Genomic DNA, 16,127 nt, shown 5'->3' with positions numbered 1-16,127 from the left:
GAAGATAAAGGGACGAATATATCACTTCCCTAGTTCCCTTCCTCTCCCTTTAAGCCAAGAAGAATGCTTATGTGTCTTCCCACTAAGGCATAGCTTTTCACCGTCCATGTGACCAAAAAAAAAAAAAAAAAGAAGCTATATATACATTATCATTTGAGGGATTTGCTAGGGACCACGCAGAAGGCATTTCACCGACCAGCGGTCGCAAGAAAGAGCAGCCACCTCAAATGAATAAGACAAAACTGTTGAAAAGTGAGCCTATGTGGCTGCTTTCTCGTGCGACACCCGGTCCCTAAACTGCCATGTGCGATGGTCCCTAGCAAATCCCATTATTTGATTATTGGATGGTAAGTCCATCTGAGATTTAAGCACTCCCTGTCAAATTGACGGTACAGATCAATTGGATTATATTGCTCCATCTGACATCTAAACAATACCCTATCAAGTGGACGGTACAGATCAATCAAAGATGGGACCCACTAAGCGTGTATTACGATGAGTTCGTGACTTACGTCCCCCTTTTCGTTCACATCCACCCCCTCAAGTGTATTTATGACTAAAAGGAGTGGAGTAGGAAGAAAAGGGGGAAACATATCGTTTACTGTTTAAAAAACCGAAATTTCTTCAACGAACGTCTCCGATGGAGAATGCTTTTTAAAAGTGTCGGCGATCCGCAAAAACCCTGGAGAAGAAGAGGGCGCGCCTGAGAAGAACAAGACCAAGAAGGAAATAAATCTCTCTCTCTTTCTCTCTACTATCTCTCGTCATGAAAAAGGGGAAAAGACCAAAAAACCCTTCTAGAAATTCCTAGATCCTCCTCAACAACAAATCCCCGCTACTTAAATCCTTTCTTCTTCTTCTCTCTATGAGAATTAGGGCTTTTTTTTTCACCACATATCTGAAAATCCGATCTAGATCTTGCAGATCTGAATCTCCGATGGCCTCGTAGAAATCCCTAGACCCCCTCAAATACCTCGCCCCAATCTCTCCTCCTCAACAACAAATCGTTGCTAGTTAAGTACCTTCTTCTTCTTCTTCTTCTTCTTCTTCTTCTCTCTATCAGAATTAGGGTTTTCTTCTCCCTATATCTGAAAATCCGATCTAGATCTGGTAAATCTGAATCTCCAATGGCCTTGTAGAATTCCCTAGATCCCCCCTCATACACCTCTCAATCTCTCCTCCTCAACAACAGATCCTCACTAGGGTTTTTTTTTTTCTCCCTATATCTTGAAATCCGATCTAGATCTGAATTCCAATGGCTGCATCTCGGCGACTCCGAGACCTACAATCTCAACCAGGCAACAAAACCTGCGTAGATTGCGCGCAGAAAAATCCTCAATGGGCATCGGTCTCGTACGGAGTCTTCATGTGCCTGGAATGCTCAGGCAAGCACCGCGGCCTCGGCGTCCACATCAGCTTTGTCCGATCCGTCACCATGGATTCCTGGTCGGAAATCCAGCTCAAGAAGATGGAATCCGGCGGAAACGAACAGCTCAATTCCTTCCTCTCCCAATATGGAATCCCTAAAGAGACAGACATTGTTTCCAAATACAACACCAATGCGGCGTCCGTCTATAGAGATCGAATTCAAACCCTAGCCGAAGGCCGCCCTTGGCGGGACCCTCCTGTTGTTAAGGAGACGGTGGGGTTAGGGATGAAGAAACCTCAGAAACCGCCGTTGGGGAATAGTAGGGATGGGAATTCGCGGAATAATGGAGGATGGGATAGTTGGGATAATGATGATGGGTTTCGTTCGTCTTCGGATATTAGGCGGAATCAATCAGTTGGGGATTTTAGGGGTGGTGGAGGAGGAGGGAGAGGGGCGGGGATTAAATCATCGAGGTCGACAGAGGATATTTATACTAGGGCGCAATTGGAGGCCTCGGCCACGGGTAAGGAGGGTTACTTTGCGAGGAAAATGGCAGAAAATGATTCTCGGCCCGAAGGAATCCCGCCTTCGCAGGGAGGGAAGTATGTGGGATTTGGATCCACGCCTCTGCCAGCACAGAGGAATAATAATCCGCAAGGGGATGTGATCAAGGACACGGTATCTGTTGTTTCTCAGGTGAGGGATTTCTGTTCTTTGTTTTTTATTTATTTAGGTCATGGGTTTCGAATTGTTTGTGGCTTTAAGTTGTTGATAATTGTGAATCTGGTGTGAAAATTAGAAGGGATGCTTTACGTTCTTATTTCAACTTGTTGCGAGGGTTTTGAAAATGTTTCTGGTACTTTGTGGAAAGTATCTGCTGCTTTGTTTCTAGGCTTGCAAATTCAAGTTTCATGTGCTTGTTTTTTATAAGATCTAAAGTGGAATTATATGATGGCAATGTTCTTACCATTGGGTTTGAGTGTTGAAACCTTGGATTTTGGTGTGGCTGGATTTGTGTGTAGCTTCAGCCATTAAAGGAAACATGGGGGAAAAAAGCCTTTTTTGTTGCAATTTCATGAAAAGTGCATATGATTTTTAACAGTGCCACTTGAGGTCATAGAGTAATAGTTATTTGCAAGATTTTTAAACCTGACGGTTGAAAGCAACTCCCCATCCGCGATCTCATGGGCCCTCAACAGATCTCCCAGTCCGAGGAGATTGGATCTTTTTATCTCAGGAGTGATTGATCTCTGCAATGCCATCAATTCCACCCTCTTTTGCCTGCCTGTATCTAGAAGCAACATGGAATATAGGCTCGCTAAGGATGGGATCTCCCAGTCCGAGGAGATTGGATCTTTTTATCTCAGAAGTGATTGATCTCTGCAATGCCATCAATTCCACCCTCTTTCGCCTGCCTATATCTAGGAGCAACATGGAATATAGGCTCGCTAAGGATGGGATGGACCATCCCCTTTTGATTTTCAGAGAATCTCCACCCATAGCTTTGGAAATGGTGTTCCTTCCATGTTTCCGTAAACCTCTGTTTTTGTTTGCTGTTTTGTTTATTTTCCTTTGTCTTAAAATGTAGGGACATCTTGTCCTCTGCCCAATCTGCAACCTCCTCCTTCCTGTTCTTTCTTCCTCTTATAAATTTCTTGCCTCTAAAAAAATAGGTTAAAGTTATTGAACCAAGAAGTTTTAATTTAGAAAGAGATTTAGTGGTAAACTTCGATATATATGCATGTAAAGAGGACGATTTTTGTTGCCATTAAAAATAGGACGATTTTGGAGATCTAATATGAATTTAAGGTCTTTGCTATGCTTGCTGCTGGTTTTCATGTGAAGAACAATGTATGAAACACACTCAACTCAACTCAACTCAACTAAGCCTTTGTCCCACAAAAAAATAAAAAATAAAAAACCTTATGATAGTCTTTCCTTCTCTCGATCATATTGTTGTTCTTGTTATTCTATTGGTTTGGCTTGGAATTGAATTCCTTGATTTTTTTTATTGCTATGTTCTAACTGAGCGTGCCGATTTTAGTATTAGAGCAAGTTCATTCTATCTTTTATGGTTGCAAGGAATCTGGGTCCTTTGAGTCTAGGTGATGAAAGTGGAATATAATTAATATTTCAATGCAGTTTGGATATTGATGAACACTACTACTAATGGTCCACATTCAAATTGAAAACTCTTAATGATGTGACCTAACTATCATCTTAGTTGTTAGATTTGTTTTCATGGGACTATAGAACATATGCCATTTCTCTTTTAGGTAATATTTTTATTTAATTTATTAGCATTTTATTTAAGCTAGATGTGTGGGAAGCCTTGTTTTTTATGGGAGTAATAGACATGTAATTTCTCTTTTAGGTAATATTTTATTTGATTTATTAGCATTTTATTTAGGCTGGATGTGGGGGACGTCCACGTCAGCATATACACCACCTTACCCCATTTTTCCATGGCCCACTCATCCTTTTAAAAAATATTTTTATAGCCTTTTAGCTATGCTCCACTTATTTCTTATTTCCTATTGGCTAAACCCTTAAAATCCATTTAATGCCCCTTTACTACCTTTTCTTTAAACCTACTAATCGAAATTTTGGGAAGGGAGGGAGGGAGGGGGGCACCACTTAAATAACGAAGCCCTCCATATAAATATCCATAAACTCCTACCAAAATCCCAATCTTGGTAAAATGTGAAAGGGACATACCAACCACCTCTCTTAGCAGCTCACTCTGCCCTCTAATCAAATCTGTAATATTGCATACATCCTCAACTCTCCCCCCTGGGGGTCTGCCTCTGGTAGTATCTCTGGTAGACTCTCTGACTGGCCAAGATCTGACTGTCGTGCCTCGGTCTGACCATCCTCTATCCCCCTTTGATAAGTAATTACTGGCTTTGATGCGTGAGGATTATGGATCCCAGAATCAAATAGAATAACATCATTATCTAAAGAAGGGCAGTATGAAATAGTGGGTAGTACCTTGCATTGGTAAAGGATTTGATTCAGGACTCCTTTATTTCTCTTTCTATGATTAGTAATTATTGGGTTCAATACAGGAGGATTATGGATCTCAAAAGCAATAGGAATAACTCCATCTCAAAAGAAGGTTAGTATGAAATAGTGGAAGGAGATTGAGGAGATGACAGGGAACTGCCTCCTCTTGTAATTTTTGTCGAGGGTCATTAGAAAGGCACTCTCCCCTTAAATTTGACCACATGATCTTAATATAGTTGAAAATGGATTTTCACCATTTTAAGGAAAGTGCAACTTTTGCCCCTTCATGTTTTCAACTCAAAAGAAATATCCATGTATACAAGTATATCTAGAAAAATACCTATGAATGTAACAAAATAACAATAACCCTGAAGAGATGAAACCGGTGCTGGTCTCCATAATCATTGTGTGCTAGTACAAAAGTTGCTATCGCAACATGATCACATATTTGAAAAGACAACTGAGAGGTCTGGTTAGAAGTACATGAATCACAATGATGGGAAAAAGATACTCGAGAAACATTAACTTTACTCATGATTAAACTAGCTTGCAACATCAATTTCAACCAATCTCTTTGTGGATGGTCGACATAATTCCTAATCAAATTTGAGAAAGTAAATTTATCCATGCTTTTGTCCCATCCGTATCACTGAAGGTAAATTCGTAGTCAAATTGGGAACAAATCAAATATCTTTACGAACTAGTAAGCGATAAAAAGAAACAGAAAGGGTGACAGAACCATAGCCAGAAATAGGTAAAAGCTAAGAGGTCATCATTTGTAGTAAAAAGTTTTTGATGACCAGTGTAAAGCATGTGATGTTTTGAGAAATGAGTTCAAATCCATCTCAGTACTTGTCTCCTATCCTTTATATTGCTAATGCCAAACTAAATTACATAAAAGCCCCCATGTAATTTACACAAGTCAAAGGGCATAAAATGTAAACATAATTTACTGATATTTATACTAATAAGCATGTTTATAGGTCACCATTCAAAACAAAAAAAAGGCATGTGTATAGGTCGATACAATGTAACCTACTCCTCGACTTATAAACACTACTCAATGGCATACATAAGCGATGTATAGAACCTATTTTCCACAGAGAAACAGTGTTGATTTTGTGCCAACTACTATAAAAGTTGCATGAACGATCTGAGAAAGCTTAACTACGTCTGTGGGAGCACATTGAGGATATGCTTTATGAATGTTTTCCTGCCAGTGATTATGTCCAAGCTTTATTCCAATGTTAATGGGATTTTCTCCGTTGGGTTTCACATGCAACTCTTTTTTCTTCAGCTTCCAGAGTGGTTGCCAGTTTTTATTCTTCTTTAGGTGATAGTCAATGCCTTTCAATTCCTTTGTTGTTAGCTGAGATTCACAGTACAAGGATCGAAGGTGCTTGTAAGTGGCTGTCAGAAAGCCCTCTATTAGAGGGATTTTAACCAACAAAAACCCTTCAACATGTCTGTTGACAGCCAAAACTCCCACGTTCTTTGGGACATTTATTTCTAGAAACCATTTGTTGCAAGGTTTTTGTACAAGTGGTCGAGCTTCTGACAATCCCAATTCAAATTGCCACGTTTCATGCATGTCATCTCTAAAAATGCCCTGTCCAGTGACTGTAGTCCATTTCGATAACAGGATCAACTGGATTCCTTCAAATCCAACATGGTTTGAGGGTTTTGGATGGGTACATTTTGTTGATTGTGATGGAATGGGTGAGTCTCTATATGGGTTTGGAGTTGCAGTGGAGAGAAAAAATGCAGCATGAAAGTCCATTTGATATCGAGGGCGATTTGAGTCCTAGTAAAAAGTCATGGACCTATCAAAGTGAAAAAAGACAATCCATTTCATATTGAGGGCGATTTGAGTCCTAGTAAAAAGTCATGGACCTATCAAAGTGAAAAAAGACAATTCACTTTTTTGGTCATACATTTGTCTCCCTATTTCTCATGAAACCCATGATTGGTCGAGTGGATATTGTTCATGAATTTCAAACACTTCTGATTTTTTTTCATACTTGTAACTCTCAATTTATCTTAATCTGCCATGAAAGAGTTTTCTTTGTGGAGCTCACCATCATTCATTATTTTTATTGACTCATTAGATTGATGTTTCTAGAGTTAGATATAAAGTCTGAACTTTACCTACAAAACCTACTATTTTCTTGTGGCTAAACAGAGTTTCTAAGGTTAATATAAACATTTTGTATTATTTAAAATTAGTACATCGATTTATGCCAGTAAAGAACAGTCAAAGTGTCAAACTCTGTTATCATTGATAAACTTTTGTTGACAGCTGTCCAATATAGATAATTTCATGGAAAAAATGCAGAACTAAGTATATATTATAAATGAATTAGTTAGGGAAATGATATCCGCACACCCTTCTTTCAATAATGTCACTTTACATGTTGTAATTAACTTTTAAAGGTTTTTACAGTTCCATAATGCTCTCAAGTCTTAATAACCAAATAAAAAGGTGTAGAGTAAGAGTTGAGTGCTATTATTGATACAAGGGAGTGCAGATATCATTTTCCCCAATTTTCTTTTCTTTTCTTTTTGTTTATGTTGAGATAAAGAGTTAGAGAGAAAATGAATTAGTTGGAGAGAGGTCTCCCCTTACTCACGTATTTATATTAAAGCAAGAAAAGGTACAAAGTCTATTATGCCCATAGGCATATTACATATTCCAACAGTTTAGAACATTTTCATGGTTCCATCGACATTGCAGAAGGGAATGAAATTATTAAAAGCCCCTTCTGGAACCTTTGCTTAGAGATCTCATATTTTCTCCATATGCATCATGTTGGTATTGAGCTGTTATTTAGTGGGCACACTGTAGATTAGCCCATATTTGCCCCCATATTTGCATTCACATGTGTTCCCTATAATCTTATAATATATCTTAAAATAAATTGTCATTTTTGTGCAATTTAAAGCGTAAAAAATAGGTTTAGTAGCAGAGTGTTCCAAAATGTTGTGATGAACCATGACAGTACCACTCCTAGAAAATTTCAGGACATGGATATGTTGTTTGGGGGATATGTTGAAAATTAAAGGTTATATTATATTATTCCCTCCTGTAGGAGTTGATTGTTTTATTTATTTATTTTTCATTTTTTGTAAGTCTACATAACCCTCAGATCAGGTTACGTACTCTTAAAAGGAATCCGCCATGTTTGTTGAAATAATACTTTGTTGCTTTCTTTCTATTTCTATGTTGAAATATACACCCGTACATGTTAATGTTTGTTGGCATGTAAGCCAGTAACTTCTACAAATGCGTCTAGTGGCTTACATTTTTTTCATTTAAAAAAAAAATGTAAGCCCATAAGACATATTTGCAAAAGTTACCATTTCATTGTAATAGAATTAATTTTGTTGTTGGTTGTTTTTTTATAGGGATTTGGTCGATTGTCCCTTGTTGCAGCTTCTGCTGCACAATCTGCTGCTACTGTAATGCAAGCAGGCACAAAGGAACTGACTTCCAAGGTATCCAAATTTTTTCATTTCATATTAACATTATTTATAGTGGGAATGCATAACTACTTAGCAGATCTTCGTTTCACACTGCACAGAATTCTCTATCTTTGTTTGATCAGAAATGATGACTGATAGAAATCTGCCACGCTCCATGTCTTTTGCCCTTTATATGATGCCTTCCAAATTTGATTTTCTTTCTGAATTTTGGGTTAGAACTTAGAACTGTCAAATGAATCACAAACTGGATGCCATCAACTGGCAGTGAGAAGTCGAGTAGGCTAGCCGATGTCCCAGTGATAGGCGGATCTTCTCAATCAGCCCTTCCCTTTGCTTTCAATCTGTCTTGTGCCACTCCAGCTTTCACTCAAGCCATTCTTTGAACTTACTTAACAGGGGCGACCTTCACTCTTCCTCTCGCTTCCTAACCCTAAAAGGTCACTCCTTTTGGTGTTGCTCCACGATCTGAAAGTGGAACTACGAGATAAATAAGCGGCGGGCTGATCTGACCTGCGCGTCTGCCTTCCTTTCGTCACTACGACTTGGTTTCTGCAGAACCAATTAAATAGTTGATGTTTTAAGGTAACCAGTGTGAACATTAATCTATGCTGATAACATCTAACCATCATTCTGCTATAAGTTTCAGAAAATCTTTGAAATTCTAGAAGCAAATTCAACAGGATTCATTGTGAATGGTGTGAGATGCGATGTTTTGGAAGGCATATCTAGGGCTATTGTGGATTTCTATTTTGGTTGTTGTTAGGAGAATTGTGTGTGTGTGTGTGTGTGTGTGTGTGAGAGAGAGAGAGAGAGAGAGAGAGAGAGAGAGAGAGAGAGAGAGAGACCTAAGCCGGATGGTTTGGAGTTAACCAGTCTCAATGAGCAGACCAGGCACCAGACTCAGTGAGCAGACCAGGGATGGGCTGGAGATACACTTTTTCCCCCCCTTAAGAAGTGTAGAAATTGTCTTCTCTGCGAAAAGGGATGGAGCTCCTAGCATAGAGGGATTTTGCTTGATGGCTGGAGATGTACTTTTTCCCTGAAGAGGTGTGAAAATTGTCTTCTCTATGAAAAGGGATGGAGCTCCTAGCCTAGAGGGATTTTGCTTGGGCTTAGGAGTGTTATTCCATTAAGGAGGATCATATGGCAGGGATTTTGGAGTTCTTCGTGGGATGTAGGATGGATTGTAGTTTTGGTGCCCGTTTCATCACCATCATTCCTGAGAAGGATGGAGCTGAGCTGCTGAGGGATTTTCAGCCAAGCATTTTGGTTGGAAGCATCTGCAAGGTCATCACGAAGGTTCTCTCATCAAGGATCAAGAGGGTTATGGGATCCCTCATATCTCAACAACATAGTGCCTCTAGATCTGGGAGGCAGATCCTACATGTGTTGCCCTGATTGCTTGATTGCTCAAAACTCGAGCGAATCGACACCTACCATCACTAGGAATTTTTATTTTATTTATTTTATTTTTTTGGGGGGCGGGGGAGGGGGAGGGCGCGCTTATTCTATGCAAGATAGATATGGTAATCGCATGATAATCAACCGAAAAAAAAAAGTGGAGACGGCTTATGAGAGGGTGGACGGGGAGTTCATACTGTATATGCTTAGAAAAATGGGGTTTGATGATAGATGGGGCGGGTGGATCATTGTTTACATTTCATCGCCTTGGGTGTCCATCCTTGTTATTGGTATTCTTAAAGGCTGCTTCTATACTTCTAGAGGTCCTAGGCATGCCTAAAGGCTTCTTCTAGACATCTAGAGATCCTCTATCTTCCCCCCCTCCCTTTTTTTTTGAAAGGTTCATCCTCTGCACCATTACTGTTGTGGCTCTGAGCGGGATGATGCAGAAGGTGTCATTTCTTCATCAGGTGACTTGATTAAGGAACTCTTGGTTGGGAACTTCAATATGGAGATCTCGCATCTCCTGTATGTCAATCATCATAATTTGATCATTTGTGGTCCTTCTGAGGAGCAAACGCTGTTTTAAAGCGATCCTGAGATGTTACGAGGTAATATTTGGTCAAATGATCGATGTTGCCAAATCTGTCATTATGGGCATTCAGATCGAGGATGTTTAGATTTGCTAGCATCATTTAGGGTGGTCGTTCTGACCTGCCAGGCTCATATCTTGTAAGCTTGCGATGTGGGCATTCAGATCGAGGATGTTTAGATTTGCTAGCATCATTTAGGGTGGTCGTTCTGACCTGCCAGGCTCATATCTTGTAAGCTTGCGATGTGGAAGAATGACCTGTGACGTTGCGGAGGATCACTCTTCTTAAGGAAGTCCTTGCAAACCTGTTGAGATTTTATTTCTACTTGTTCCGATGCCCAGTCAGCATGATTGATAGGATTGAGCGCCTCTAGAAGAATTTTATTTGGAACGACATAGAAGAAAGCATGAAGTATCACCTTGTTAGTTGGGCGAAGTTTTGTAGGCCGAAGAAAGGAGGCCATTGCAAGCTCATTTGCATTTGAAGCCTCCGAGTGGTGAACAGAGCCCTCTTGGGAAGTGGCGTTGGGACTTTGGCGAGGAGGGTGAAGGCCTGTGGCCGTAGGTGATTGCTAGTAGAATCACAAATACCTTTGATATTTTTGAAAATATCACTATATTTTGTATATTTTTTTATAAAACGACAAAATCCCTAAATGTTACCGAGATTCTAAAAAATCACCAAGATCTTCATATTGTATTTGTATCGCGAAAATTATCACTAAAATGTCTGGATAAATTCAATATATTATGTTTCTCCTAATTTTTTTCTTAAATATATGGGAAAATTGTTCGTGAGCTTGAGCTCATATAAACTTATATGAGCTAGAGTGCCCAAAAACATGGGTCCCACATTTTTTTTGCGTGATCCAAATTTTTTATCCATATAAAGCCGAAAATACCTAGATACACCCTAAAAATATTTGTGATTTTTAAATAGCCCGAGATACACCCTTCCCGAGACATGTTTGTGCCTATGATTGCTATAAGTATGAGATGGTGGAGAGGGGGTGGAACACTTCCATTCACTGTAGCTCCATGGAGTCTCGTGCATGGGGGAACACTTCTCGGACTATGGAGGAGTTTGAGAAGGGATATCGGATACCTGGTTGGAAACATAGATTGGGTTAGATTGTGGCACTACCTGTGGTATTGTGAGCATCTCCTTAATGATGCCATCCCTAGGATTTTCGTCGTATAACAATGGATAGAGGCGTGAGTCATCGATTCAGTCGAGGTGCGTGATGGGCCATCGAGTGGGTTATTCCTTTTTGATGGATTTTCTTTGAGCATGATATTGGATTATGGCCGGTCTTTTCCACATGCTGAGATTCTGCCTATGTGAGATATGGGAGGGATAGATGGATCTGGTCGTGGTTCCCACCTTGAGTTGTAACTGCTTGACAACAATTTTTTTTTTTGAGTGGCAACTGCTTGAGGACATTCTCCATTAGGTTTTGGTCCATTCCAGCCCCTCCCCAGTTCATTGTTTTTTGTTGGATGGTGTGCCTTGTGAAGTATTTGTGTGTTGATCACTTGATCCTTTGGAATAGGTTTATCAGCAGCTGTCATCTGGTATGTGCCTGTCTGTTTATCGTTGGTGGCATGCCATCCATTTGTTGTTTGGTGTTTCCTGGGTCATGCGTGAGAGAATTGAGGAGTTGATTGCATCTTGGCCCTGTGCTTCTTGGTCTGCCTTGGTTAGGATCCTCTAGAGCATGTGGCTTCTGGTCATGCTTTGGTTGATTTGAAGGAGCAAAAATGGAAGGTGTTCAATGGGAAGGCAAACCCCGATAGCAATATCCTTAGTAGCTAGCTGGGTCTCATCATATACATTGGGCTGTGGAGCACAAACTTTTTGTCGATGTTTCTAGTGGTGACCGGCTTAGTTGCATTTGTGTGGATTCCCCATTTCCTTGATTTCTCTCCTGCTGGCTCCATCAAGCTACATTTTGATTGTTCCAGTTTGGTAATCCAAGCCTGACTAGAGTTGGAGGCATTATTAGGGATCAACTTGAGACGGTCTCCACTTCTTTATCAGGCCTATCAGTGATATGGACTCGAATGAGACTGAGGTGCTTGCCCTCAGTTGGGTACTTGGGTTCATTAGATTACGGTCTAAGGATAAGATTATCCCCTTGATTGTGGAAGGGGCCATTATAGGAATGCTAAGTTGTAAAATTGTTTCGGCCGAAAGCCGAAACGTTTCGGTTTCGTCCGAACCGGAACGAAATGACCCATTGTTTCGTTTCGTTATGGATTTCAGTTGAAACCGTCTATTTCGGACGAAATTGACCGAAATCTGGAAATTCGTCCAACATGGCCGAAATTTGGAAAAAAAAAAAATTTCTTTCCTTTCTCCTTTTTTTTTGAAATAGCTTTCCTTTCTCCTGATATCTCCTTGTTCTCTTCTCTTCTTCTTTCATCTCAGTATTTACATGTAAAGTCATTTAGTAAATGTCTTTTTTACTTTTATGTCTTTATTATTTTTATTGTCCATTCACTTAAGATTTACATGTAAATAAGGGAATACCCCCCATTTGAATCTATTAAAAATAGTTTCAAGATCCAAATCTAAAAGGAAAAAAAAACTTTAAAAAAAATTCAAAAAAATTCAAAAAAAAAAGAGGGTCAGGTCAAAATCTTAACTTCGAAACCATGAGGTATTTTTCCAATTTTAAAAATTCATAAATTCTATCATGTCCAAACATTATTAAATCCCAAAAGTCCGGTAAAAAAATCCCATAATTTGGTCTTTAAAATTTTTTCATCCTGTCACGCACCGGTCAACTCGCCGGTCAACACAGGCATTTCAGTTGATAACAACTTTCCTTTAAATAAATGTTGGATCTTTTACATATTTGGTTCATTTAATTTTTTTTCTTAGATTTTCTAACAATTTCTTTTTTTTTCTTCATATTTGTAACTATTAAAAAAAATTCCCTCCGTCGTAGCGGAGCGAAAAGTTTCGAACGAAATCTGAACGAAATGACCGAAATGGCCGAAACGTTCCATTCTGGTCACCAAAACGAAACGAAATTTACAACTTAGTAGGAATGTCATCATCTGGATGCTTTCCTAAGTGGGGTTCAGTGGGAGGTTTGCTGATGTGATTGAGGATCCCCATTAGAGGCTATGAGGTCTCTTTTAAGCATGTTAGGAGTCAGCCAACAACATTGCTGGTGAGTGCTAGCTCGGGCGGCTGTAGATAGAACCTCTATTGTGATTCTGATTCCTGTCCTATTTTATCCATGGAATGATTTTTGCTGTGTCATCAAAATGTTGAATGAAGAGGGCGAGCCTTGCGCAACGGTAAGGTTGCTCCATTGTGACCTGGTGGTCACGGATTCGAGTCACGGAAACAGCCTCTCTGCAAAGTCGGGGTAAGGCTGCGTGCACGGTACATCTAGCCCTCTCCAGACCCCGCAATGGCGGGAGCCTCATGCACTGGGCAGCCCTTTTTTAATGAATTGTGCTGTGTAGTCTTGCTTACTTGAGACCAACTCAGTCATCTTGTACTAGCTGCTCTTTTACCTAATAAAGGTCACAACTCACAACTCACAATGCATAGGTTTCTCACTCACGTCCACCTTCATCATAGAAGGTTCAGACTTGCAAGCATGTGCAATTTTTGTCTAGAAAGAGGGCTCTTTGGCATCACTTGACAATCTTTGGATGTTTTGGTTACCATACAGACACATCTAGTGGATGTGGCTAGTTACTTCTTAGCGATAACATCCTTCATTTTGATGTCACTCAACTCTGTTAATAGTCATCTCTCTTATAGGATAATATTTTAAAAATTAATTGAGTCTTCTTCTTTTTTTGTGTGGATATAACCCTTCCATGTCTAGGCATTCTAGCTTGCCAATTTTCCCTGAAACACATATTTGCTCATCTGCTATGATTTGCCAAGGCAGAACTTCAGTCTTATTATCCAAACTAACCTACTATCCATAATGTGTTGCAACTTTGGACATACATTTTGAAACCGCATCATTCCTCTGTATCAAGTCCTCCGGTAACATTATGATTTAAAGATTCTTATCCAGCTCATAGGTTAATCAGTTGAAATATTTTAGTGCGTGTTGATGTACCTTATTGCCCACGAACTTCTCAAATTCTTCTATTTCTAGTGACATTATTATTTGCTGGTGATCTCTTTGAATTTAAATGATCTTTACCTACAAATGGGATGTACTTTTCAATGTATGGTATCCATTCAGAACCTTCTAGTAATCTTATTACTTCCCAGTATGATATGATCACATTTCTTTTGAAAATAATAACTGTTTTGTAGGTGAGAGAGGGGGGATATGATCAAAAGGTAAATGAAACTGTGAATGTTGTCACCACAAAGACGTCTGAAATTGGGCAGAAGACTTGGGGTATCATGAAAGGCGTCATGGCCATGGCTTCACAGAAAGTGGAGGAGTATACCAAGGACGGAGTCAACTTGAAGGCAGATAATTGGCAGCAGAACGAAAGTGAGAGAAACGGATACTATCAAGAGTTTTGTCAGGAGAACAAAGGGTGGAATTCTTCTGCTGGGAATTCATCGAATAAACAGTTCGATTCTGTTAGTTCCTCGAGTTCTTGGGATGATTGGGACCAGGGGGGAAAGAAAGAAGGATCCAATAAGGAAGCCCATGGTGGGGAGAATTGGGCCGGTTGGGACGATGTCAAAGAAGATGGCTATGACAATTTCTACCAAGGCTCGTCCACGAAGAGCACCGGTCAGAATGGAAAATCGGGTTCTGCGTGGACAGAGGGCGGCTTCCTCTAAGGTTCTTCTCTATTGCATCTTTCTGCGCTTTTTACTGTACTCAAGGGTTTTATGTTAGAGTTAAGTTGATATTGTCCTTTATAAGGGGGCTAATTGCCCAATATGATAGGACACCTTCTGCAGGAATTGGTTTTGAAATTTGCATTGCAAGGATTTATTTATGACTGTAACTGTTATTATTTTTATTCATCTCATCGTTTTCTTGTGGGGATGATACCTTTCTTAGACACCGAAATTCCAGTTAAATTGTCATGTGATTAAAAATTGTTAAGTTGGGCAATAATAACAGGGGATCCAAGTTCCTTGGATACCATTTCATGTTAGAGGGGCCATCCGAAGGTAGCGAAACTCCTGGTCGGGTATGTTCTGACCCCCACGAAAGGCATAACGATGTGGAGCGCTGTGTCATTCTCTCGGAGAGGGGATCGGTGAAATAGACATGTCTCGGAAGGAGCATTTTAGAGTTGTTTAAGCTCCTGCATCTGATCGAGGGCAGCAGAGGCTGTGGCTCATCCTACTACCACCCTGTGAGGGAATCGTTCCTCCAGGAAGATAAGGCTGTTTTTCACTGTTGTATTTTAATTCAACCGTACTGTTTATTTATGCATGTCTCTCTATTATTTTATTATTTTTGTTATATGATACAAACCAGTTTAGCAAATTTCGAACCGGGTAGTACCAATTGTTGGCAGATTGAAGTGAGAACTAAAAGAGCTAACCTGGTTCACATGATAGTTGTTTATTGAGAATTGAGAATTTGGACCCGAACGGAGGGAACGTATGAAGTAACATGAATTCTGGGGATTGAACCCGTGAAGTCAATGTTAAGGCTTTTTCAATAACTGCAAAAGTGTGAATCTCAAGACCCTAGTTCAGCAAGCTAGTGATTTGATGGGTCTGAGTACAAAATAAAGAGGGGGTTAAAGAAACCAAAATAAAGAGGGGGTTAAAGAAACCAAAATAAGGGGTATATGTATCACCGTAAGTGTTAGTTCGTAGGAGGCTAACTCAATAAAACAGTTATTGAAGAATAGAGTGATTATAATTGACTTTGTAAGGTCGATAAACAATGCAGTCTTATTAAAGGGCTAAGTAAGAATTTAGTCATAGGCACTTTGAGGGTATGGGTATAAAGTTAATTAATTGAATCATGTAACTAGAGATGTCTAAAAGTAGGTTCAATGGGTACAAGTTATTTGAGTGGTTTAGTCTATACCTATGATGTAGGTGCAAGGCTATAAAGTAGGTTCAATGGGTACAAGTTATTTGAGTAGTTTAGTCTATCCCTATGATGTACGAAACTATTACCTGAGGAGGATGAGTTACTAAACTGTTATATTATCTATATGAGGAATTCTAGACTGAAGGGAGCCTTTTGCCAAAAAGAGGTGAAAGGGCTCTCTTATTGGCTACACATCACCATCATGCAACATGATGGTGATGTGTAGCCAATAGGAGAGCCCTTTCACCTCTATTTTGCAAAGGCTCCC

At 39.7% G+C, this 16,127-nt stretch overlaps 1 protein-coding gene across 1 annotated transcript; it reads left to right on the top strand.

Annotated features, from left to right (window-relative positions):
• The first annotated feature begins 581 nt into the window (after positions 1–581).
• AGD7 (ARF-GAP domain 7) lies at positions 582–14,848 on the top strand. Its single transcript, XM_077356798.1, has 3 exons — positions 582–2,065; positions 7,781–7,870; positions 14,152–14,848. The coding sequence occupies exons 1-3, from the start codon at positions 1,256–1,258 to the stop codon at positions 14,635–14,637; spliced, it is 1,386 nt and encodes a 461-aa protein (XP_077212913.1). The 5' UTR covers positions 582–1,255; the 3' UTR covers positions 14,638–14,848.
• Positions 14,849–16,127: the final 1,279 nt, after the last annotated feature.

The sequence above is a fragment of the Tasmannia lanceolata genome, unplaced genomic scaffold, assembly GCF_043159265.1.
Source record: "Tasmannia lanceolata isolate RefF3 unplaced genomic scaffold, GAP_Taslan_0.1 ptg000016l, whole genome shotgun sequence".
NCBI lineage: Eukaryota > Viridiplantae > Streptophyta > Magnoliopsida > Canellales > Winteraceae > Tasmannia > Tasmannia lanceolata.
The sequence above is the reverse complement of the archived record's forward strand: the minus strand, read 5'-3'. Positions and strand labels throughout refer to the sequence as shown.